This window comes from Xyrauchen texanus, chromosome 41, assembly GCF_025860055.1.
Source record: "Xyrauchen texanus isolate HMW12.3.18 chromosome 41, RBS_HiC_50CHRs, whole genome shotgun sequence".
NCBI lineage: Eukaryota > Metazoa > Chordata > Actinopteri > Cypriniformes > Catostomidae > Xyrauchen > Xyrauchen texanus.
In genome coordinates, this window is record NC_068316.1 from 4,720,765 (window position 1) to 4,747,038 (window position 26,274).

The 26,274-nt window shown below is 38.7% G+C and overlaps 3 protein-coding genes across 3 annotated transcripts in view; 2 read left to right on the forward strand and 1 right to left on the reverse strand.

Moving 5' to 3' along the window:
• The first annotated feature begins 1,346 nt into the window (after positions 1–1,346).
• On the forward strand, positions 1,347–6,462 carry ccr10 (chemokine (C-C motif) receptor 10). Its single transcript, XM_052114275.1, has 2 exons — positions 1,347–1,463; positions 4,669–6,462. The coding sequence occupies exon 2, from the start codon at positions 4,671–4,673 to the stop codon at positions 5,919–5,921; it is 1,251 nt and encodes a 416-aa protein (XP_051970235.1). The 5' UTR covers positions 1,347–1,463; positions 4,669–4,670; the 3' UTR covers positions 5,922–6,462.
• A 4,350-nt stretch (positions 6,463–10,812) lies between these two features.
• On the reverse strand, positions 10,813–15,846 carry LOC127634514 (potassium voltage-gated channel subfamily C member 1). The gene is made up of 4 exons (XM_052114110.1): positions 15,726–15,846; positions 14,370–14,880; positions 12,744–13,575; positions 10,813–12,635 (listed from the first exon to the last, which is right to left on the reverse strand). The coding sequence occupies exons 2-3, from the start codon at positions 14,835–14,837 to the stop codon at positions 12,799–12,801; spliced, it is 1,245 nt and encodes a 414-aa protein (XP_051970070.1). The 5' UTR covers positions 14,838–14,880; positions 15,726–15,846; the 3' UTR covers positions 10,813–12,635; positions 12,744–12,798.
• A 6,260-nt stretch (positions 15,847–22,106) lies between these two features.
• The window catches only part of fmnl1b (formin-like 1b), a 36,133-nt gene continuing 31,965 nt past the window's right edge, over positions 22,107–26,274 (forward strand). Inside the window, 1 exon segment of the mRNA XM_052113509.1 lies at positions 22,107–22,949. Coding sequence (XP_051969469.1) covers positions 22,803–22,949 — 147 coding nt within the window. The 5' untranslated portion in view covers positions 22,107–22,802.

Consider the following 26,274-nt stretch of genomic DNA (forward strand, 5'->3'; position numbering starts at 1 on the left):
ATAATAATTGTATACATTAATGGGAAACGAGCCAAATATCATCTTGACATCATCAAAGGCATCAGCTATTGGTGATCATTCTGTCCATCGTCGATCCCCGAGATCATCGTCTGTCGGCACAACACTAATGTAAGTGATTTTATCAATAGTAAGCTTCACGTTTCCGCCTTTAAAACTTTCAAAAATTGGCCCCATTCACATCTACTGTAAGTGTCTCACTGAAATGCAGATTTAGCTTTTTTTTTTTGAGAAAAGGAGGGACGAGTCAATATAAATGTTTGTGGTAATCCTTTAAGAGGGTGTTTTAAACCTAACCTCTGCAAGAGAAAACACATTTGTGAGATATATAGTATATATAAAAGACAGAAAACTCACCACTAATTTTTACACTATGATGCACACTAAAAGAAAGCCAAGACACAGATATAGAATGAACATTTTTAAAGAATTGTATCCTGATGAATGGGACATGACACATTTGCTTTACCTTACAATGTCCTGTATCAAAATAATGTTTGTCATTTCCACCCGAGTTTATACACCCCTGTACAGAACCAACCTCAGATTCTACTACATTAAAACCACAATAACCTACATGGTCTCTACACCCAGAGAAACCAGTATGACATCCTGCTGAACTCAAGACCAACCCAGTGATCCAGACCAGTTACACAAACATCTGTAGCATACTAGACTTTGTCATGCCACTCACAATGTCAAACTGCTGCCAAACACCATAAATAACATTTAAATGTATGACGTCATTTATATTGAATCCACTGACAAAAAACAAATTGGCTCTTATATCATAATAAGACATCCAAAAAGGCTACGTACATTTATTGTAGAACAAAAGTACCCTGAATTCAAGTACAATTATTAATTTTTAAACATTATCATCATATTTAGATGCCTTGTGTGCTTGTTTTTACTTTTGGTTCTGTTTTCAAATGTTGCCAAAGGAAAATGTATGCCAACATAAAACTTACAAAACAACAGATAATTGTTTAATGCATCTTAGAATGATCATATAAAATATGATTAAGAGACTGGCAAAGGGAAAGCATAACAAAACATGCATTCAAGTCATCTTAAAGTGATGCAACTGCAATATGCAATGCCAAAGAAATGGCACAAGACATGCATTTATGAAAATTGGCATCACAATTGTCGTTTTTGATGCAACACCCCAAGATGGTGTGAAGACAACCACACTTAAAACACGCCTTCATCTGAAGTGTTTATTGGTTTCGGTGCACTGAATGTTTTGGTGTGAAATATGGGGCAAAACAAAGAAGTGAAAAATACAAATAGGGTGACGGGTTAAAAAAGACGTCCTTTTTTCAGAAAGACTCTGAAGAGTCCTCAAAGAGCAGAAAGCTTCAGATGCAATCCACTGAGGTCTGAATTACAGTGAAGACTCAGAACAACTTATACTGAAAGATTCGGACTTGCACTTAGAGGTGAGTCAAAGATGGATTTGTGCTACACTCCTATTATTCAGTTTGTAATATTGCAGGTTTACAGATGCACGCATACACTACATGCACAAAAATAGATAATAATTATTGTTATTAAAAAAAGTACAATTACAAGGTCGTAAAAGCAGTAGGCTGTATTTTTGTATTGTATAGGCATGAAAAAGCTAATTGTCATGCATGTATATATTTTACTAAATTGTTTTTTTTTTTACTATCATTGTTTCCATTTTTCTGATAAACCTTATAAAACCCTGTTTAATGGCCATTGAGTGTGGGCGATTCCATTGTGACAACTCATACCCCATACTGTGATAACATGCCCTGCTATTGGGGTATGTTGTCACAAAAGGTCAACTCATGTTCAATTAACTATATATTTTTTACTAGGCAATAACAGAGGAAATGTTCAATAGTTTGCAATCAATAGGCTACCTTATTGTATGTGTCTATGCAGAAATAGACTTATCTACTCTGAGAAATATTCACTGGAACATTAAAAAGTCTGACAACTAGCCCCGGTCTGCCCTATCTAGAGATGCTACAATTCACTGACGCCTCTCACTGCTTAATATTAAAATGTGTATTAAAGAGCATGCAATTATGAAACGAAAAAGATAGCTTAAGACAAATAAAAAAATCTTTTTTTATATATATATAGATGATAAACTGATAAATGATGCCGGCTGAAGAGAAATGCATAAAACAGCCTAATTGTATGTCTCGTTCTTTATTTATTGTTGCAACTAATAAAATGTGATTTAGTTCTATATTAAATCTGTTTTAACTGCATGCACATTCACGAGGCAAAAACATCAGATCTATGCCACTGTGAAAATGTAACTCAAATCCGACACATCATGCATGAAGTTTAAGAACTATTCCATGTATTGTATTATAGATTAACTATTTGATGGCTTACTGTTATTTCTGAAGCTGTCACTCCATTGCCGTATATATGAGACGCGTTGAGTATAATTTCGCACAGGTCCACAGCATCATCATTCCGCCTCTCTTCCCAACCACAGAGCCCCATACAAGTCTGTTTCTCCACAGGTGCATTACAAACAGCTCTCTCGACGCAGTCTGCTCTTCTCACCCATTCCTGTCGAAATAAAGGTACCCACTCCGCAGCAAAGCTTTTTAAAGCTCGCTGGCACGCAATGGTGACTGATAGCGAGACGACAGACGGACTGTGGCACGCGATGAGTCGCGGAATGAGTAAAATTCCATCCGAAAACGTTATTTAGAGAGATCTTTCGTGCCCTTATTCGCCGCAAAACACACCCGAAACTAAAGGTGACATTTTATCAGTGACACCTTTGACACTAGTGTGGCATTTGTCAGGCTACTATAGTAACCGAATGTTATTGCGACCTTTTTTCTTTCTTTCTTACCATAAGCAGTGTAATGCAAGAAAAGTGTTTTACTATGAAACAGTAAAAAAGATTAGTTTGAACTTTAAACAGCCTAGAATGAAGGCTACTCGTGCACCAGCATTGCTCAATTTAAATGTAATTTAATGTATTTACTTGTATGACTTTAAACAGGTGCATGCATCGTTTTAGAATGTCCCTGCATGCATCACTGAAGAAATAATAATAATAGTTTTTAATGTATACAGCGCTTTGCCATCGCTCCCCTCCACAGCTTAATAACCACAACGCTATACCATATCAAAGAACTGCACGTGCTTGAATTTATGATTGACATATATTGCATATGTCGAAACACTTTTATTTTTGTTTACTAGATTTGATGGATTTAATGCAATATTAGGTATTAAGGTGATACCCTATGTGGAATCATTGATCATGCTTTAGAAGCCACTATTTAAATTAAATCTGGACTTATGTCAGTCTATAGCGAAAATCTAGATTTTTTTATGCACACTTTGCTTTGAGGTGACTATTGTACGACTTTGAAATGCTTTGACATTAAATATAAAAAAATTATTGTTGTGATACAGTTGATATTTTTATTTTTTGCTGTTGTGATGCAGGTTTTTTTTTTATTATTATTGTAATTTGCATTTTATTTATTTTTTATAAATAAAATAGGTATTGTTTAATTGCTGTAAGCAAACGTTACAATTCTGCTTCACCGGGTCTCTGATGGTTAATATATATTTAAATTAAATATATTTTTTTAGCCTATATAAATTTAGATTTTATAATGTTTTGCATTTATTTTGTAATAATATAATAATTTGTATAATATTATATATGTGTCCTTTCTTTCATATAACTCTTTAGTCTTTGGTACTTTTAATATCATTTAATAATAGCACCCATTATAAGTCAATAATAGGCCATAAACTAATTACATGAAGGTAAAATAAACTTGATACAGCCCATGTTTCCGATATAGAGTCCTGCAAGGATTAAATTGAAACCCACTTTATGATAAACTGTATGTCCGAGGGTTTGTATTCATGACATCTAATAATAATCATCTCTCTCTCTCACACACACACACACACACACACACACACACACACACAAATAGTCAGACTCCTGCCTTTTGGTAATCCCACACTTGTAAGGATTTGAAAACCTGTTGAGTTACATGATTAATTATGTAATAAAAATAAGTCCTGACTCATTTAATGGGCTATTCTAAGAGTAAAAATTATAATTTCATTAATAAAATAAATTAATAAATAAAAACCACAGCTGTCACTTACCAAATATTCTACATCAGTTTGCATGTCCTGGTTTGACAGTTCCCAAGAGTGCCTCTAGTGGTGGAAGCCTGAAACAACAGTTGTAATCCCCATTAAATCCAAGTAGGTATAGCTGGAGGCTGGAATCTCCAAGAGGGCGGAGTTACTCCAGAAGGAGGCGGGGTTACTCCAAAGGGATAGCCCAAACTCCAAAAGGGGGCGTCCCTTCCACTCATGGTTAAGGTTTGGGAATGGGTTAGGGGCTCCCGATATCTTTGCTGGCAGTTTGGAGCTCCCGTCCCTTTTTGGAGCTCTGCCTGCAGATATATCCTTCTCATTAAATCCATAACATAGTCTAAATGTTAGTTAATGATACCACAGAAAATTGTTTTATCTTCTTGTCTGAATAAATGAATGACACCTCTGCAAAAGGTGACATCTTAATCTATCCAATGAGTAGGATATTTGTGTGTCTATTTTTGGAACTAATAAGCCCTATGTCGGTTTCTCTGCCATGCTCCACAGGTATGGAGAGCACAGATCCTACAACAGAAGATCCTGAAACCTATAATTATGATTTGATCAACTACACCACCAATGGAAACTCCACTGTTGATTTAGTGGAGCTATGCAAAGCCAGCACAGGACAGGAGCTCACTATTACTGTCATCCAGACGACAGTCTTCCTCATTGTCTTCTTTTTAGGCGTATTTGGAAACGGGCTGGTCATCGCCACTTTTGCAATGTACCGCCAACTTCGTCTTCGATGCATGACTGATGTCTTCCTTTTCTACCTGGCTCTTTCTGATATGCTGCTCCTGCTGACGTTGCCGTTACAGACGGGTGAGACACTGATCGGCAGCTGGGTGTTCGGTGAGGCACTGTGCAAGCTAAATCGTGGCTTGTATGCCATCAACACCTACAGTGGTCTGCTGTTGTTGGCATGCATTAGTGTTGATCGCTATTTGGTGGTGGTTCACACCAGGGCCACGCGGAGGCTGAATTCTGGCACGCTGTACTACAGTACACTGTCTGCGGCCACTGTCGCAGTGACCTCTGTCATCCTAAGCCTGCCAGACCTGCGCTTCTCCTCTGTAAATGAAGAAATGGGTTCAACAGACCTCTTGTGTGACATGAACGTGTGGGCTAGTAAAGGGAGTAAATGGAAGCTGTGGGCCCAGGTGGCAAAGATCGCAGGATTCTGTATTCCTTGCGTGGCGATGGTGGTTTGTTATGGCGCGATAGGCCGCGTGTTAGCCCGTGGCAGTTTGGGTGGCAAATGCTGGCGTAGACAGAGAACGCTGCGTCTGATGGCACTACTGGTGATTCTTTTCCTGCTGTTCCAGCTACCCTACACGGTTGTAATGTTGCTCAGAATATTCACACCGACACCAGGATCCTGTGAAGAATGGACCAGGGTCCATTTGGAAGAAAACGTGACACGCAACCTGGCGTCTGTGCGATGCTGCCTCAACCCTCTGCTCTACGCACTGGTTGGCGTAAGATTCCGAAATGACATCATAAGGTTGTTGACGGACGCCGGGTGCGTGTGTGCGTGTGTGTCACACCTAACGCCACACCATGACAATGGAAGCTCCGTTACGCCCTCCTCCCCAGCTCCAACCATGCTTTCACCCCAGTCCTCGATTTACCTGCCCGCAAAGAACACACCTGGTTTGGCCACACCCACTGTGACAGCAGACACATCCCAAACCTTCTTTTTTCCAGTACCTATATCTGCTAAAATGACTTCTGTCATTGGCTGGTGTCATCAATGATGTCAATTGAATCTGAAATCAAATAACTTCAGTTCAAGTTGTCGAATTATCAAGTTGTCGAATTGATAATTTTATGTCACTATGTGCTGTGTTATTGTTGCTCTGTGTTTGTTGTGGTTATGTTTATTGTGGTTCCCATGAGTGTAAAACAAATTCCCCATGGGGCAATAAAGGTTTTCATTCATTCATTCAAAGGGACAGTTCACCCAAAAATGAAAATTGTCTCATGATTTACTCACCTTCATGCCATCCCAGTTGTGTATGACGTTCTTTCTTCTGCTGAACACAAATTAAGATTTTAGAAGAATATTTCAGCTCTGTAGGTCCATACAATGCAAGTAGGGGTGGGCATCGCGGTGCAACAATCTATCAAAGAAATTTTGTTGCATCGATTACTACATTTAAGAATCGATAATTATTATATATTAATACCCAATGTGTCAGTCTCATATTACACGAACCTTCTCGCAACAGACACAGGGCAGAGCACGCCCTAGTGGAAAAACCAGCTTAAGCTGGTTGCTCTGTTTTGGAACATGGTAGCTGGTTTAAACTGGTCATAAGCTGTTTAAAGCTGGTATTAGCTGGTCCAAGATGGTCATAAGCTGGTCAGCTTGGACCAGTTCATGACCAGCTTCGACCAGTTTATGACTAGCTTAAACCAGCTACCATGTTCCATGTTCCAAAACAGAGCAACCAGCTTAAGTGGGTTTATCCACCAGGATACAAGATTAATGGGAAAGAAAGCGCACTTTGAAATATAGAAAATGTATGCAGCTGAGCTGAGTTCACCCTGCATGGATGGATAGATGGACAGACAGACACACTGACGGACAGACAATGGATACTGCCAAGTTCGGCTTTCTATGTCATTATTCAAAACTGTTTGTATCCATTTGACCAACATAAGTTCATTGTTGTTGTCTTCTTCACCGATTATGACATATATCATGTTAATATTGCTTTTGTATCTCCATAAAATGTGTAATTAACCACATAAAACAGTTTAACCATGAATAGAACTTGGCTTAAATAAATGTGACTGGCGGGCAGACATTGGCTGTGAACGAAAACACTCATACTCTTTATATTGAATGACACAGAATAGGGAGCGATTTCAAATTGTTCTGATGGGAAAGTAACCAGCTGATTACAGTCACAAAAAAGCATTTTTGCAGTAAGTGCAGAAAACAATCCTGCATGAAAATGCGTTTGAATTCTCGTGAATGAGCTTGACAAGCGGAGATGACTCCGTGTAGCTGCCTGGTGCCCCTTTCCCTTTCCCAAAATGAATAGGGGACTCAAGGTTACCACATCCCTTGTTATCGCCTTTACATGCAACTAATAGACAGTTTTTCATTCTATAACCCTGCTGAGCCTGCTCGATTAAAACCTGGATTGTGCCTGCCTGCGAATGACATTTAATCTGTAATTACTGGTTTCAGGTTTTACAGTTGTTAGGTAGAGAGTCGTAATCGAATCGAATCATCAGAGCGAATCGTTCCACCCCTAAATGCAAGTGAATGGTGATCAGGCCTTGAGATAAAGTCTGCATTAAAATAATCCATAAGGCTCCAATGGTTTAATCCATGTCTTCCGAAGCAACCAGATGGTTTCAGGTGAGAACAGGCCAAAATATGAAAACATTTTCACTGTATATCTTGTCATTGCAATATCGAGCATGATCATGATTTCAAGCTTGATCACACTTCCTAGTGCTTGAGGCATTGGCAGAGTGCTAGATGGTGCTATAGGAAGAGTAATCGAGCTTGAAATCATGATCACCAAGGAGACTGCTGATTTCAAGATGTACAGAGAATAAGGAGCTACATTTTGGTCTGTTCTCGCCCAAAACCAACTGGATCGCTAAAGACAACATGGATTAAACCACTGGAGACTTCTGGATTATGTTTATGATGACTTGACATGATTTTTGGAGCCTCAAAGGCCTGATCACCATTAACTTGTATTATATGGCCTGGAGAGCTGAGATATTCTTAAAAAAATCTGCATTTGTGTTCTGCTGAAGAAAGTCATGCACACATTTTAGATGGTATGAGGGTGAGTAAAGGATGAGAGAATTGTAATTTTTGCATGAACTAACCCTTTAAATATTGATCTGTTTCTGACTCACACTTAATCAAAACTATGCCACAAATGCTGTTGATTTAGCTTAACTTGTGTTGAACCTGGAATATTTCTTTAAGCCTAGTTTTTTGAAGTTTGATATGCTTAAGTGAAGGCAAATATTGCTGCTGTAAATAAATTGTGCACAAATTATTACCATTAAAATATATCCTGTGGTTGTATATGTGTTTCTCCGTGGTATTTTAACACATTAAAAAAAAATTTGTTTCTGTATTGCACCTGCCAAGAGGAATAAGATAAAAATATATATATATATAATAATAATAAAAATAGAATAAGCCATTTTCCCCCACTTTTATTATGTTTAATATATAAAATTAAACTTCTGTCAGCACATAATTGGTCTTATCAGTAGGCTATACTATTCTGTAACATACAAAGGATACACTATTAAGAGTCAAAACTACAACAAGGAAGCATTCTTCTATTTCAGTGTGCTTGCGCCCCCTTCTGGTAAAAGGTGGAGAAATCCTTTAAAAATCTAACCCTAGCCCAAAAATGCTAACAGCAATCATAACAAAGACAAATAGCAAAATAATAATATCAGTCTATTATTTGAATACGTTTTTAAAAAGCACACTTGTGTAGTAAACTCAACTCACAAGGTTAAACTTAATCAGTTGAATATTAATTATTTAGGACCTGGGACAGAAAGCTACAGGCTTGTATTATTGTACACTTTAATATATACATCATATTTATATATAGCCTACACACACACACGCCAGCACACACACACACACATTAAGCACTTTATTAGGAACACTATGGTCCTAATAAAGTGCCAGATGTGGTCTTCTGCTGTTGTAGCTCAACCGCCTCATGGTTTGACATGAGCATTTTGAGATGCTATTCTACTCTGTAATTGTACAGAGTGGTTATCTGAGTTACTGTAGACTTTCTGTTAGCTCGAACCAGTCTGGCCGTTCTCTGTTGACCTCTCTCATCAACAAAGCGTTTCCGTCCACAGAACTGCCACTCTCTGGATGTTTTTGGCACCATTATGTTGCGATAATGGTGCGAACACAAACCGACCCCATTATAGCGCAAAATATTTTTATTTCATTTATTCGTTTGTTTTTTGGACATTTTACAGAGGCAAAGTCTGCCGTTTGGTTTGGGTCATACATTTAAACGATCAAATTGGCTCAGTGTCTACACCTAATCGGTTTTGCCGATTAATCGGCACCGATAACAGATTTCAACAACTATCGGTTATCGGCAAAAATCCACACTAATAGTTTTTCCCTGTTGCATCCAGTACTGGAGCAGCTGGGAAGGGTTCGCTGTCATTAATCAGTATGAGAGTGGCCTCACTTCCCTGATGCCTTGTGGTGTTTGTTTTGACACATGAGGCTACACTCTGCATGGAGCAGAACACTTCAGATACAGATTTAAAACATCAACAATGAAAAGGTTTGTATAGAGTACTTTACAGTACATGTTGTCATATCATTATAAAGTAATTAATTTGTTGACAAGATGCTGCATTAGTAGAGAACAGCAGTATGTTTGCCGACAAGGCTGAGAGGACGCTAACATTAAAGCTAACCTCAAGCGGTTAGAACAATGTGACAAGTCTCACCCAAATGTTTAAATGTCACGATTGTTACCATCTTTTACCATCTATTTGCATTTGTTTATATCTAGCTGATCAAGTTGAATCAAAACTATCGGTTGATTAATCAGTATTGGTAGGTACTGCCCAACTTAGTTATCTGTAAAATCCACTATTGGCCGACCTCTACCTACACCATACACTTCTAGAGTTTTACTGAATCTCCACTAATTGTAAGGCAATCAACAGCGATCAAATGTTGATCCAAATTACTTCAAATCTTAGAACTAATGGACACCATTAATTATTGGCATATGCAAAACCACCTCTACAGATTGATCTTAAGCTATCTATATTAAATCAAAAAGTTTTAGAAATCTACCAGACTGTTGTTACATTTGACTGTATGATGTCTTACTTTATCAAGAACATGAATAGTTACTAATAATCATGAAGCCAGGGAGTTGGTGAGGTATGGATAGATTTATCGTGGATGACATCCATAGGCCCTTTGCCCACTGTCCTTGATTGAAAGTGTGCGCCACACTAACTGCCTTGTTGGGCACTTGACCATACACTCATAATATATACACTCACCCGCCATTAGATGCACCTGTATATCTACTTATTCGTGCGATTAGCTAATCACCCAATCACGTGGCAGCAGTGTAATATATAAAACCATACAGATATGAGTCAGAAGCTTCAGTTAATGTTAGCATCAACCATCAGAATGTGGAAAAAATGGAACCTCAGTCTCAGTGACCGTGGTCTTTACACTCTAGAGACTGACTGAAAATCCCATGAGATGAGCAGTAACAGAAATATTCAAACCAGCCCGTCTGGCACCAACAATCATGCCACAGTCGAAATCAGAGATACATTTTTATCCCAATTTTATGGTAGAAGTGAACATTAACTGAAGCTCCTGACCCTTATCTGCATGCTTTTATACATTACACTGCTGCCACATGGTTGGCTGAGTGTTTACAAAAAACAAAAACAAACAAACAAAACAAAATAAACAATAAATAAATAAATAATTACATATATATCCTTAAGATGAAACGCTTATGTTGTATTATTCCTCTTTTGTAAGTCAAGTCAAGTCAATTTTATTTGTATAGCACCTTTCACAACACACATCGTTTCAAAGCAGCTTTACAGAATATCAGCATTAACAGACGATAAAACTGTAATGTCTATAAAGTCGATTAATCATCATTGTGTAATTTAGATAAAATACGATTTTTAATAGTGTTTAAAAATAATTAAATTATAATTGTATTAATAACCCCAAGTCATATTGAATAAAAGTGTCAAATCAATAAATGAAAAATGTAAATGTAAATATATCAAAATTATCCCTGCACAAGTAAACATAAATAACTACCCTCCCAGACCCAGAATCATAAGGCCTTTACTTTTCCATCTGTAGGAGAGCAGAAAGATAAACAATGAGAAAAGCACATTATTCCTTTGTATTCCTTAGTTTTATTCATTCTTAAAGTACACCCTGATATTTTAAGCAACATTAATGAATGATGTATTTAATAATTTTGATGTTTAAAGTGTTTGCACTGTTTGCTTGGTATTTAGCTGCAGATGGACGACAAGCCATTTTTAGTTAATTAATCTTTGCGTGACATTACTGACAATTTCAACAAAGTATATCTTTACTAATACAACTTTAATAAAAGCACAAACATGCATTCTAAAAAATTTAAATATGCAAATAAAATAAATGACTAAAAATCACTACACGTTAAGTTCAATGGATAATGCAAATCATGTACAAAAGATGCATGCAAGTATACAGAACAAAAGTATACGGAGTCTGAAGTATAAATGTAACAGGGTGTAAATGTCTCACCTAAATGCTTCCACTGGAACATTAACAAAATATTGAATCAGGAACATTTTGTTTACTGTCAGTGATCATATGGTAACACCCAGATTTCTGGCTGATATGTTGTTGAATTGCTGCCAAATTTTTGTTTATGACAGATTAGACCTTGTGCATGTAAGCCTCTTAAATGCAGTTTGATTTACAGTTTGATATACAAATCAAATCACAATCACAACTGCAATGAGGGGAATTTTTTGATTATATATTTAGATTAGTAGCCTACATTTACATATGCATACAGTATAAAGCATTAAATATGTGTTTGTACATGCTCTAAATGTTTTTTTTAGTTTTGTTAGTACTATACAGAGGCCCCAAATAGTATTTGGACACTTAAGCCACACATAAAACATCTGAATGTCATTTCATTAGTTAAAAAATAGGAAACCATGTTGCATTTGCAAACAAACGATACTAGCTTTTCTCAGAAGAACCATTTATTGAGACATATTTCAGTGATTTACATCCTTCAGAGTAACCAAAGGTGTCTTCATCATTTAAAACTTTAACAAACTTCACTTTTTGTGAAATTATCTGCTTGAAAAGTGTGCTTGTGGCTTTCTTTAAAATACAGTAAATGCCACCTGCTTTTATATTTTGTTATCTAATTGTAGATAACGGTGGAGGAGGGTGCGGCCGGGCTGGAAAAATGCACGCCCGGTCCCCAATCAGGCTGATGGGGCGCACAAGGGATAAAGGCGACCGGGGACGGCAGTTCGAGAGAGAGAACTATGGGCAGCTGCCTGTAATTCTCTCTCTCTCTCTAACTGTCGTCACCGGCCGCCATCATCCCTTGCGCGCCCCATCAGGCTGATTGGGGACCAGGTGTGCTTCGTTCCAGCCCGGCCCCGCCCTCCTCATCTCTACACTAATCTAACGACATTCATACATTTTTTATTGTGGCTGAAGAGTTTAAATACTTTTTCTTTTGTTTTTCCCCACCATAGCTATTTTATTGTAATACGTCACATTGAGAATGAGCTTTACCAAAATGCTTGAACAGAAAATTGTCTAAAATTAGTCTTAATCTGTAAATGAACTGTGTAACACTGATGTTTCTCCTCCAGTTTTAGACTCCACGTGGTGCCCTTCATCCAGTCTACAAGACACAGAGGGCATATGAGATGAGATACAACATGCATACCAACTTCTACTGTACTGTATCACATTGTATAGCTCATTATAATTCAATAAGTTTCGGCGATACCTGCGCTTCTGTTTAGCAGTTCTAGGCAGAGGCCTTGGAAGACCATGGGACTGTATTAACACGTCATTTTCCTCTTCCTGGGCATCGAGCACTTTGCCTTGGCCAGGGAGTAGAGCGTGATGAAGTTGTTGACAATTATGGGCACAGGCAGGACAATGAGCATAACCCCAACCGCTGCACAGAGAATCGCTACACACTGGCCTTGAGCTGAAAGGGGTATGATGTCTCCATAACCCACTGTGGTCAGTGTCACCACAGCCCACCAGAAACTGGTCGGGATGTCTTTAAATTGCGTGTAAGGATCACTGCTAAGTAGTTCTGCGTAATATGCCATTGTGCCGAAGATGAGCGTGAAACTGAAGAGTGTCACTGGAACTGAGCAGAGGGCAGGTGCGCTGACGCGAAGCGTGTAGTTGAGTACTCTCACACCCAACACGTGTTGCATCAGCTTGAATACATGTAGAACACGAATGCATCGCATTACATGCAGGAAGCCTACCACCCCTTCGCAGTGCTTCCATGAACACCACCGGAAAAACCACGGGAATAGGGCCAGAAGATCAACAATGTTGAGAACATTCATGAAGAAGCGTAGTTTGCTTGGACAACTGACTGCGCGCAACAGGAACTCAATGATGAACCATATCAAACACACTAACTCCACTATATCCAGAACTCCAATCAGTCTAGAAAAATCCTCGCTTGTGCTCGTGTTGGCTTGTGACCCAATTCCATGGTATGTTTGGTACAGTAAAGTATTATCTCTATGTGTTTCCAGAGCAAATGCAGAAATAGAGAGCAGGATGAAAAGCAGAGATATAACCGCAATAACCTGGCAGAAACAGAAACATTGAAAATGAGTAAGAAACCACTGAGAATTGAGTGGCAAAATCTAAAACTCATATAGGCCTAAAACTAATTTCATTGAAAATGAAAATTATAATATTTGGCAGAAGTTTTTTTCCAGCAGTTTTTAGCATTAAACATTTTGAAAAGTATATTACCAAACAATTGACCCTCTTTGGTTTGTCTGTAGAGTTATAAGACTTTAATTTTGGGCATGCCACTGGAACAGGAAATCTTTACAAACATCTTCAGAGCTGAAAGTGTTAATTAATGTTAACAAATGAAACCTTGTTGTAAACTCCTCAATGCCTATTATGCGGTTAATGAATTCTGAATGATTTTTAGACTGTTGCAATTAATTGTTACCTCAATTATCTATTTCTATAGAAAAATAAACCCATAATCATTACCATCGTTGATGTAAACTAATTTCTAAGGAAACTTAAGTCAGAATAAATAATGGTTTGAATACTATAAAACCAGTTAATTTAGATGTTACCACATGAAGCACATTTTTTAGGTTACCAGACAAAATAGATTTTTCAGTGTGCTATGCAGTTGTACTTGCTGGCCCAAGTCAAAAGAGCCCACTCAGTGATATTCAGGACCTTAGATATGACTCAGACCCTCTTCAATGGTGCATATAATTTGTTTCACCCTAATAACACACCTCTCCTCAACAAGCTTCAGGTTATGATTGTTGTACTGTATCATTCATGTAACACAAATGGTGAGTCTAAGTTTTATCAGCAATAGCATTAGTAAACACATTTACAATACCTTAGCGGCAACGGATGAATATGGGTCATCAAATAAAGCCCATATCTTTGACTGCCAAGCTTTCGAGTTGTTGGATTGGTCTCTGTTGCATGGAGGGTCAATCTTAGACAAAGCCTCTACATAATCAATGTGCTGTCGAAATGCAGCCCAACAGCAGGGCTCCACATCCATGCCACTAATACCCCAGAAAGCAAACTCCTCTTCTAACAATACACCGCACAAGTTGGTTGGGCAGTGCAACTTTCCACTTCTGTAGTACTGCATCACATGGGTGAATACTTCAGGCTGGCGGTCAAAAAATATTTCTTTCAGAGGTGACTTGTTGTCCACCAGCATGGCAAGACGTGACCCTGGAATGGTCATCAGGGTGCTCTTGCACGTCTCGTGTTTTACCCCACCGACATTTATCACAATTCTATCACTACTTCTCTCAGATGTTTCCAATGAGAAAACGCCTTCAGAACTCATAGTAGTCCTGGTGTTCTGCAGATGACTGGTAGGTGATTTGTATCTACAGTTAAATAAAATAATGACTATTAAGGTATTATCAATGACAAAAGTCTACAATAAAATATTCACATATGAAAATACTTATGAAACCAACTTGTATGTCCTATATGTTTGCATATATGATATAACAAAAGTTCAAGATTGGAGGGATTAAATAAAATAGTTTAACAATCTGCCATTGAAAACTCATGCTGAAAAAAATTACTTGTAAGTTTTATTTAAATTTTACTTTGAAAGTTTTCAGTTAAAACTGTTACTTTTACTTACAGATCTGATGTGCTTTGTACTTAAAAAACTTTAAATGAATATTTTATTAGAATAATTACAATTTTGAACTTTCCTTATAAACACACGAGTAACCATTTACCACACAACATACAGATCCTTCCACAAGGAAGCTTAATGCACATTATGCAGCGTATTAGACAACATCCCCTTACATTGCTGGCATTAGAAACAAAATACAGAACAAAACATGATGACGGTATCAATCAACAGATAATTATTTTGATCATGAACAGGTCATTTTGACTATAAAATTAACTTCAGACTTCACAAAACAAGAAGTTACCAAATGCAACAACAAAATCAATATAAATAAACTTGCAAACAGTAAAACCATGCAAGCTCATAAATGATTTAAGCATGGTGCATGCTGGCAACAACAGCTTCAAAAAGTTAAGTAAAATGTACTTATTTTATTCACCAGTGAAATTTACTTCAATTAGCAAATACAGGTGACATTTGGTGGTCAGCGCTATACATTAGAAACAATACAATTTAGAATAAAAACAGCCTTTTATGCAGCTTTATGCATTAGAAAACACACACACACGTCGAACTTGCCTTTTTCTTGGACACAGTTTGACTTCTGTTGCAGAGAGATATAGTATCTTTGAACGACACAGAATAACACTATCACAACTGTTTTATAGTTGTTTGGCTCTGGTTGTGAGATGTGACAAAATCTTTGCAGTTTTATATTGTTTTCCAGTCCAGCCTCCGATACACCCAATAAGAGACAAGAAGAGATGCCCTCCCCCAGCCAGAACATACATGTTGTTGTTCATATGATGAAAGCCAGCTGTCCTACATATTTTGGGGTCCATTCCCGTCAGCCCACTACTCAACATTCGTATCTTTGTTTGGATCCACACTTTCAGACACACACATTCAATAGACTGATGTACAAAGTCAGAACTCACAAAAAGGATTTATTTGATGGACTTTTTGTTTAAAAGTTTTAGTTAAATTTAAAAAACAGAAGGAGCCATTGAATTAGCTAATGTAGCTATGTCGGGCTGGCAGAAGGCTGAAACAAACAGGGCACTCTTTTCATAGTGCAACAGAGCCACAGTCTTTAGAGGTTTTGGGAGAATTATTCAGTAGTAAGCTGGGATAGAAAAAGGTATTTTTAAATGTAACTATACTAAAAAACTAAATAACAAAAAAAAAACTATAAATGCAATGTATGCAGTGCATAGGGGCACCACACAAAGGGGGGGGTGCTAACAGGGCCATTTTTGAGGGAGCAAAAACGTTCATGGCACAAGCGCCGAAATTATTTTTGAAGTGGGGGGCTTCAAGATTGTCACAAACTAGTAGTTTCTTATCTACTTAAATATTCTTTAAATATACACAGTTTAAATGTTGTTGTAAACTAAAGAGATTTTAATCTCCTTCCACGCCGGCACAGAGAGAGAGACTGGCTATACACTTGTCATTATATTCACAGTTCACACATTCATTTGATGAGGCAGCTGTCTTGGGTTTCGGATACTTCTGGACAGTGTTGGGTGTAACACATTACAAAGTACTGTAATCTGACTACATTTTGTGGTAACGCATTAATCTAATGCAATACTTAACAAAATTAAGTAATCTGATTACAGTTACATAAATGAATAAAATTTTATTATTTGGATTACAAATTAATTGCTAAAACAATAATATTAAAGGTGCAATATGTAAGATTCAGAAACACTTGTCAGCCAGCTTCCTGTTGCTCGTGCTCGCGCACACACTCCATAGGGACGCGAACACAGACCAAAATAATGACGTAAGGGTGAGCTGAGCGTGATTCACCGGCATCATGCTAACAGATGAGGTAACATAATTAAAATTATACCGTTATGATTGTTTTATAACAAACTTTGAGACTGTATACTATATTTGACTCTCCAGTGCTGGAATTAATCACTTTTCTTTGCATGTTACATTGACTGCATTTATACGATATCCTATGTCGGCATTAGCTTGCTAGCCAGCTTTATCAATAGCTGTTAGCTAAATTTGGTGGATGATGACAGTAGCTGTTTATAAAATAGACTGTACATTATAAATTTGTTGACATGATCCAGTATTGTGTGATTCCATCACAACTATCATTTTGATATATCGATGCTGTTTTATAATAATAGATTGTATATATTTTCTGTATAACCAAGTTACGTTACACTAATGAATGGAGCTTTTTGCATTATCTTGAACATTGTCTAGCATTCATTTCATGTGTTATTGTAGTTAGCTAAAATTACACTGATCAATCCTTATGGCACTATATTTCACATGCTTTGCAGTTATATAAGTTTACCTGTCCAATAAGAAGAACGCCAATTCAGGGTCGGTTTTGATCCCCAAAACCGAATGAAGGTCCCTCAAGGAATCAAATGCCCTGCCGATGTTCACTCTAGTTTTCGCTCGACCACGATCACGTTCCCGCTTAGCCAGATGGGATTCAGTAGATACATTTATTGTTGTATTTTTTTGGCTTACTAGGCATTTGTGTGGGAGTCGGTGTTGTTCTGGGAGCCGGACGTTTGCTGGAATCTCAAAGATAACATTACCTAACAACAACAACAATTTACATTTATATAGCGCTTTTCTAGGCACTCAAAGCACTTTACATAGTATAGGGGGAATCTCCTCAACCACCTGGATGATGCAACAGCAGCCATAGTGCACCAGAACACCCACCACACAACAGCTATTGGTGGAGAGGAGATGGTAGAGTGATGTAGCCAATTTAGGGATGGAGATTATTAGGAGGCCATGATAGATAGGGGCCAATGGGGGGAATTTGGCTAGGACACCGGGGTTAAACCCCTACTCTTTAGGAGAAGTGCCCTAGGGATTTTTAATGACCACAGAGAGTTCCATCCAAAAGACAGTGCTTTTTTAAAGTATAGTGCCCCTTGTCACTATACTGGGGCATTAGAAGACCATAGGGTGAGCACCCCCTGCCATTGTTGCCAACTTAGCGACTTTGTCGCTATTTTTAGCGACTTTTCAGACCCCTTTAGCGACATTTTTTCAAAAAAGAGACTAGCGACAAATCTACCGACTTTTTGGACAAACCTTAGCAACTTTCCAAATTCCAAATATCGCCAGTACTGCAAGCGTGAGGTCTTACTTCCCCGCTGCGTCTGCTCTGTTCAGTAAGCGGCTGAGAGGAGCAGCACATTCCGTTGACTGCACGCCAGCGACATAGACATGAATGAGCTGCGCATGTGCACGCTGTGTTAGCAGGAACCAATCAGTGTTCACATAGCAGCTGCCTTCTCCTTTGTTTTAATTCAAAACATTTAATTTGACCGTTTTTTCTTGGCATGCTTATATTCACTACTAATCAGAGTTTTAGTTCATTCGGTTCGGTTTCTGAACTCTCCGACTTCAGATCGTATATTTACAGACTCTAAACATTTTACTTATCCAAACACAACAATAAACCTTCTTCAAACTCATAAACATGTAACGTTAGCTAAGTTCTGTTCCGTTGTCTAACAGATTATATGTAATTGAGAACCGTTTTACTGGACATTCGGCTATATACTTATATAAAAACAGTATGAGCACGGTTTAGGGGAGATAACCGTTATTATAAACTGAAGTAGGCTACAGTACCGACAAATTAGGCAGATTGCAAATACGACGCGATGACGTCATTAATATGCTAATGACGCCATCTGGCGACATTTAGCTACTTTCCATTGAAAATAGTTGGCAACACTGCCCCCTGCTGACCTCCCTAATACCACTTCCAGCAGCAACCTTGATTTTCCCCAGGAGGTACTGGCCAGGCTCAACCCTGCTTAGCTTTAGTGGGCAACCAGGCAATAGCTGCAGGGTGATATGGCTACTATACTATACTTAGTGTTGCAGTTTGTTGTTGCTGTTGAATAGCGGAAGAGATGCTACTGTCTGTGGCAAGGCTCTCGGGAGCGTTGTCCCGGCAAAACCGAGCCGCTCCCTTCACATGAAAATCAGTCTACAGGCTTTATAAGGCAACCTAGGAAGTCCGGGAAGGGCTCATTCTTTAAGTTGCGTTTCATGCCGTTTACACATTGGCTAATATTACATGAAAATTGTTACATATTGCACCTTTAAGTAGAATGCATTTTAAAATGTGTTACGGACTATGTTGGTACTTTTATGAGCTAACGAGCATGCGCTCTAACAAATCACCATGGCATTGAGGACACATATGGAAGCGATGGCAGATGAGTGAGCTGTGTTACTATTGACGCCGTGTAGTGTAGTTGTTTATTCAAATTGAAAACGAAATTGAAGCATTTCAAGTTTTCAGCTCACAATCAATCTCAGAGAGCTCTGTGTCACCATGCTCCCAGCACTGGAACTGGCTGAACAGTAAACATAAAGTTTAATGGTAAATTTAAAACCAACATAGATCAATTCATCACAGCCTGGTCACGCCCTCCTCCTCATCACAAAGCTGTCTGCAAATGGGTTTTCAGAAATGTTTTCAGTTCATTAGCATTCTTTTTCTGTCTTTAACACCAACACAAACACAGGTAAACAAGCTTACTGTACACATACATGCCAGCTAAGAAGATTGTAGATAGTGGAAACACCAAAAATATATTTAAAGCTGAAGTGTGTTACTTCTCCGCCACTAGCACCACCGAATGAAATAAAGAATAAACGTTGTTTAAAAAACACCTTTTTGAATACGCTCCATATCTGTTGAACGAACAAACAGACAGTCCTGCCCTCAACTCACGCCATTGGTTGAGCCAGTGTTGCTGTGTCCGGCTGGATAGGTCACTCAAAATAAACAGAGGAACAGGAATGCTTGAAGCCTACATTACGTGTCTCTGCAGATAGCAGAAAGTATTTTAACACTGAAAAAGTGACACACTTCAACTTTCCCAAATACAGTCTAAAGGATCTTTAATGCTCTTGTGCTCTTTTGTCTGTTGAGGCTATTTAATTGACTATGTAACTATGGTATACCAAATTTGCATTGCAAATGATATTGTAGTAGCACTTAGAAAAATGGGCTCTCTAGTAAGTCTATTAAAGACAACTGGCAATTCCTGACATCCCATCTGGCTTTCCAAACAGAGGAAACTTAGTAGCATTGGCAATGGTTAGACGTCACCATAGACCTCAGTGTCACATTAAGAGATATTTTCTCATGTAAGAGTGCAAGACATGAATGAGAATTACAGTTTACTTTATGACAATTTAAAGGGATTGTATCATCTTAAAGGGATAGCTCACACTCCTCATGTTGTTCCAAACCCATGTGACTTTCTTCCATGGAACACAAAAGTAGATGTTAGACAGTATGTAAGTCTCAGTCAACATTCACTTTCATTGCATCATTTGGTAACACTTTACAAGAAGGATCTGTTTGTTAACATTAGTAAATGCATTAGGATGGTGTAATGAACTAGCAATGAACAATATCATTTTTTTTTATTTCAGTTAATATTATTATGCATATAATGTTTTATAGTTCATGTTATCTAGTTGTGGAGCGGAGGGGGCTGGGGTAGGCTGGAATGTCGCACGCCCGGTCAACAATCGGCCTGATGGGGCGCGCGAGGGATAAAGGCGGCAGGTGAAAACGGTTCGAGAGAGGAGAGAGAAGAAAATCACTCACCGGTTCTCTGATGTGCCGTCGCATGGTCCTCAAGCACTCCTCCACACTCTTTGGCGGACGACAGCCGCTCCTCCCTGGGCGAACCGGAGTCATACCTCCGACCCCCAGTGGACAGAACGCCCCTCCGCTTTTCTGGCGGCACATGGGGACATTCCTCCGTCCCTGGCAGTTGGACTACCGCTCCAGGCGGACGGTGGTCCTCCCCTCGCGGACGGTGGTCTTCACTCGACCCCTCCGTGTTTCTGGGGGACGGCAGGGCACTCCTCCGCACCTGGCAGTAGGGGAATCCAGGCCCCACTCACCCCGCAGACGACGGCCGTTCCCCACGTCCGGGCGGTCGGGCTACTCCATCACCCGGCAGATGGCAGCGGTGCTCCCCGGGTGGACGGCAGTGTCGAGGACACTGCGACGGGCATCCCTCCTCCTTCCCGGGTTTCAGCACCAATGTAAGGGGATTCAGATTCATACCGGCTTGTCAATATAAATAATGTTTAATTAAACTCAAAACAAAAAAGCACAAACATAAACACACACATGACGGACATGCCCGTAATTCTCTCTCTCGAACCGTCATCACCGGCCGCCTTTATCCCTCACGCGCCCCATCAGGCCGATGGGGGACCGGGCGTGCAACATTCCAGCCCGGCCCCGCCCCCCTCCGCTCCATACTAATGTAGTTAATTATTATGTTAGGAAGTTTAACCTTATTGTAAAGTATAATCCATCACTTTTTATTTTCAATGAAAGTGAATGGTGACTGATGCTAGCATTCTGCCTCCTTTTGTGTTCCATTGAATAAAGAAATCATTCAAGTCATGCTGGTTTGAAACAACATGAGGGTGAGTAAATGATGACAGATTTTCATTTTTGGGTGTAATATCCCTTTAATGCTTTCAAGCTAATTTTTCAAAAATGTCCCAATCTGGGAAATTCATGATTATTTTATTAACTTAATTTAATAATTTAATTCGATTTAATTTATTTTTAGCCAGAATGGGGATTGCCACTTTAGCACTGAATGTACAGACATTCACAGTTCAAATAGTTTGTAGTTTTTAGCTGTTCAGAGGAGCATTGACCCAGTGTACTCTGTGTTGTTTGGTTGTCTTTTGTATCATAGCGACAAACACCAACAGGTAACATGAGATTCCGGTTGTAGGTGGACATTTGAGGAAGGATCAAGTGTTCATATGGCACACTCACAAAGGAGGAATACAGATACAGCATTAGGACCCAGAAGCACATCTGTTCCTGCCTCGGCTCTCTGCCTCCTCTTTTCCTCCTCTCCTCTCTCAGATCACTCACTCCTCTCCACCCTACCTGAAGCACTCACTCCAGGATGGAGCACAGAGATGTCATAGGGATCAGAACCACATGTGAAACCTGTTCAGAAAGGACTAGCAGCTAGGGCACGACAAAAGATTGTGTAGTTGAGGAAGTTCCTGTGGGTCTAAAATCTAAACTGCACTGCAGCTGTTTTGGCTTCTAATTATTCAGTGTTGTTGCTTTTGTTTTTGGCTTTTTATTTCCTCGAACAATCTGCATTTACTATACCCATTTTTATTTCCAAATCTCTAAAGCTTTGCTAAACTCATCTTGACAGTCTGGTCTGCTGGGACATTTTTTTTTTTCTGTATATTTGAGCAACAAGACAACACCATCAGAAGACTTTTGAATTATGTCTCTCCATTAGGGATCCGTTTCTTCAAGTCTACAAAATTTGAAGAAGTCATCATTTGTAGCCATGTAAAAATATCATTACTCCACACATTGCATGAAACTTTGAAAACCCAGAATTCTTCAGGGTTTGAGTTAATGCTGGGATTTATCTTCCTGTGTCCATAAAGTGGTCGACCTTGGACCTAAAAGTCTGCTATATTGGGACAGAACAAGACGTTTTTGAAGCCTTTGAGGACCAGTCATCTTGAGTTCGTGTTGTAGAGCTTCACTGAATGAGACTTAAGATATTCTGGACTGTATATGTGTACCTGTGTGTGTAAGTTGCGCATACAGCCATGGGGAATGCAGCGGGAAGTTTGGAGATGTCCCCGGGACGGGATGTGAAACGGCCCCTGAGCACTTATGGACAGAAACAGCCACCAGCCCCAAAACTGCCCTTACCACCTGAGGAGGAACTGGAGGAGAGGTTCAGCATTATGTTGGTACGTAAATGACAAAATGTTGTTTAACCAGACTGATCGCACTTTGAATTCAGCATCAGTAGGTTGAACATGTTGCTGCTGTAATCGGTCTGTGCTTACCGAAATTCGAATTACTGCCTCCAGTGGCTGAAGCTGGAAGTGTTGTTGAACGTATGGGCTTGTGTGTGAGCTTCCGGGTGAAATGTCAACTAAGCGGTGCCAACAGCTTGTATTTTTAGTTGTTAATCTAATACTGTCAACAGGAATGCACATTTTATTAACCAGCCAGATCTCATGAAATTTACATGACAATGGCAAAATTTTTGCAAACCAATATAACGTGCTTTATTACACGTTTGGCTGCAGTTTCCCAGTGAAATGTCCAGCGGGGGGCGCCATTATCGAGTGAAATGATGTTGTAATCAGACTAGGCTTTGTAACTAAATATTAGATGGATGTTGTAATGAGTAAAACGTACCTCCCTAACATCAAACTTTGATCAAAACCTAACCAATAGTGTTAAAAAGAAATGTAAACATGAGGTGAAATAAACAGACATCATAACCCATAACCAAACCAATAGTTTTTTAAAAGCAAATTTGACATTAAAAGCATATTACCTTAATGTTAATTACCTTAACATTAAAAGCAACCATGTCATTTTGTTTCGCTGCTATGGCACTTTCACTCCAAGCGTCCTTTGCTGGGCTCGAGGCTCGGTCTCCAAGTCCAAAACTCTATGAGGTGAGTTACCGTGGAAGTTAAAGTAATTTGAAAAAATAAGTAAATGTAGGTGGGTCTGTAATACAAGCGTTAAATTGTATTGTTTTTCAAATGATGTGTTAGAGTAAAAAAGTGCTTATAAAGTCATAAACATCCATATTGCCTGTAATTTGTATGAAAGTAAATTAAAAGCACATTTGTTTTAGTGCCTCTAGCGTTAGTTTCACCAGGAAACTTCAGCAAAATGTAAAAAGCGGCACGTTTCCAAAAATGTACTTATAGTGACGTTCATTTTATATGACGAGGTTGTATTGACTCACCACCATTACATCCAATTATTACACCCAACCACCAACCCTAAACCTAACAATCGCTTCAGTTAAAATGTAATTATAGAGGGAAAATTTTACTTTCGAATCTTGCTCACCATTGTGAACGCGATTACTTCGTGGTTTCCACGGGACCAGACCCCATGTCTCAGAGGTTGCTAGAGGCAGGGCTGGACTGTGAAGAGAAATTGGCCCGGGATTTTACATTGTGGGGGTCGCTGTCCTTTTCTACATGTTTTGTGGTCTGTTCTGCATAACGCCGCAGCTCATTTTAGCTTATCACGGTCCCTTTTTCGCAGCCAACCCACCATCCCACTCAGTTCTCCCAATGGCCAATCTTCCCCTGATTGGCCCCAAAGTGTGTCGGCCCACCAGATTACCAGTCTAGCCCTGGCAAGTGGGAAATGTGTTTATGCTTGAACTGAGGCAAAAATGCCTGATGTGGGATTGCGCTTGTCCATGAACTTTCAGAACCCGCATGTCAACTTCCTGCGGCTAACATAAACACTGCACTTCAGGTATATCTTAATTCTCCAGGGTCAATGGCACTACACCAAGGGCTTAAGTGCTCTACTAGCTTCTAACTTAAATATTAGTTCAGGGGTCTGGCAATATGGTTCCTTATGCCCTGACCCTAACATGCTAACTGTATAGCCTTTAGGAAAAAACAAAACAAGATATTTTCAAAGGGTTTGGTATGTATGGTTTACTGAGATATGCCACTTTTTAAGCTTTATGAAATTGTGATGTGCATCTGCATGATCAAAAGCCATTTTTCAAACAATTAAAAACGGAAACACACACACTTTCTTACAGTCCACCTAAACCACAAACCATCCTGAAACTATATCTCGTTTTTCCACTTTAGGTTATAGGCCACAATGGATTGGTAGGCATCCGTGTACTGAGGTGTGTGTGTGTGTGTGTGTGCATTCGTTCACGTGTTTGCGAAATCTAAAATCTCCAAGAATGAGAGTTATGCAGCAACAGCTGAATGACTTCATTGTGTCATTAGCCATATTTTATGCACTTTATCTACCTGTATCATCTGCATCTATCTTATGCTTTCATACCTGTGTTTGGCTGCAGAAGTATTTATTCAAAATACTAATTGAAGATTGTAAAAATTAACAATAGAAAACCACACGCCTTTTGGGTTTAATGTTCTGTACACATGCTATTTGTGTTACTGTTGATATCATTTGTGTAGTACTCACAACATATTTCAGATTTAACTGATTTAAGTCTATATTTTAATATCAGTTGTGGCAAAGCACTACTTTCCCCACCAAACACAATGTGTGTACACACTTTTATATCCTACTACATGATGCTTATATACGGTCAATACATTGTTCATATACTATATATTCTGTGCATACTTACTACCTTATAGTCAGCTAAATGAGTAGTTTAAGTGAACTGTAAATTGCTAAAAATATTATTTGAAATAGTGAAAAAATTCCTGTTACAGCACCTAAAATATACACTTTCCCTTTTGCATATACAATACAGTATATACATTTTAACTTAAAATCTGGACTGGATTCAGAGTAGTATTTAAAATTGCAGCTACTCACTGAAAAATTTAAAAGGGATGTACTTTTCACTAAATATATACAGTGAATAGGTCTGGCTGCAGTGTGCATTAGCAAAGTCAGCTTTAATGTATTCCATGTTAATTAATTCAATCTGCCAATATAATTGATGCTGTTTCTAAATCAGATAATCACTCCATATGCAAATCATATAGCAGTGAACGCCATCTAATCCATGAATGCATATTAAAGTGCACATGCGGCTTTAAGTAAAATGCATTTTATCAATCATCTGGACAATGTAGAATGCCTACAAAGAAAGAGAGCGAGATTGTGACATGGTGCGTGTTTGTATAATGGAAATAGAATGCAAATAATTAAGGTAGCATTGGTAGTGTGTTTATAATAATACACACAGAATTAAAGGGACAGGGAACTCAAAAATGAAAATTCTGTCATTATTTACTCCCTCTTGTGTTCTTCCAAACCTGTATGACTTTTTTTCTTCCATGGAACACAAAAGGAGATGTTAAGCCGAATGTTCATTTTCAGTCACTATTCACTTTTTGTTTGTATAGGAAAAGCATGCAAGCCAGTCCCTAACATTATTTCCAACATCTCCTTTGTGTTCCACTAAGCTATATTAATAGTGAGCTACCATTAATATAGCAGTTAAAAGCATACAGTCAGGTACCAAATGTAAATGTTACAGCTCAATGCCCCAGGATAATCACCTGTATGTTTAGTAACCATTTA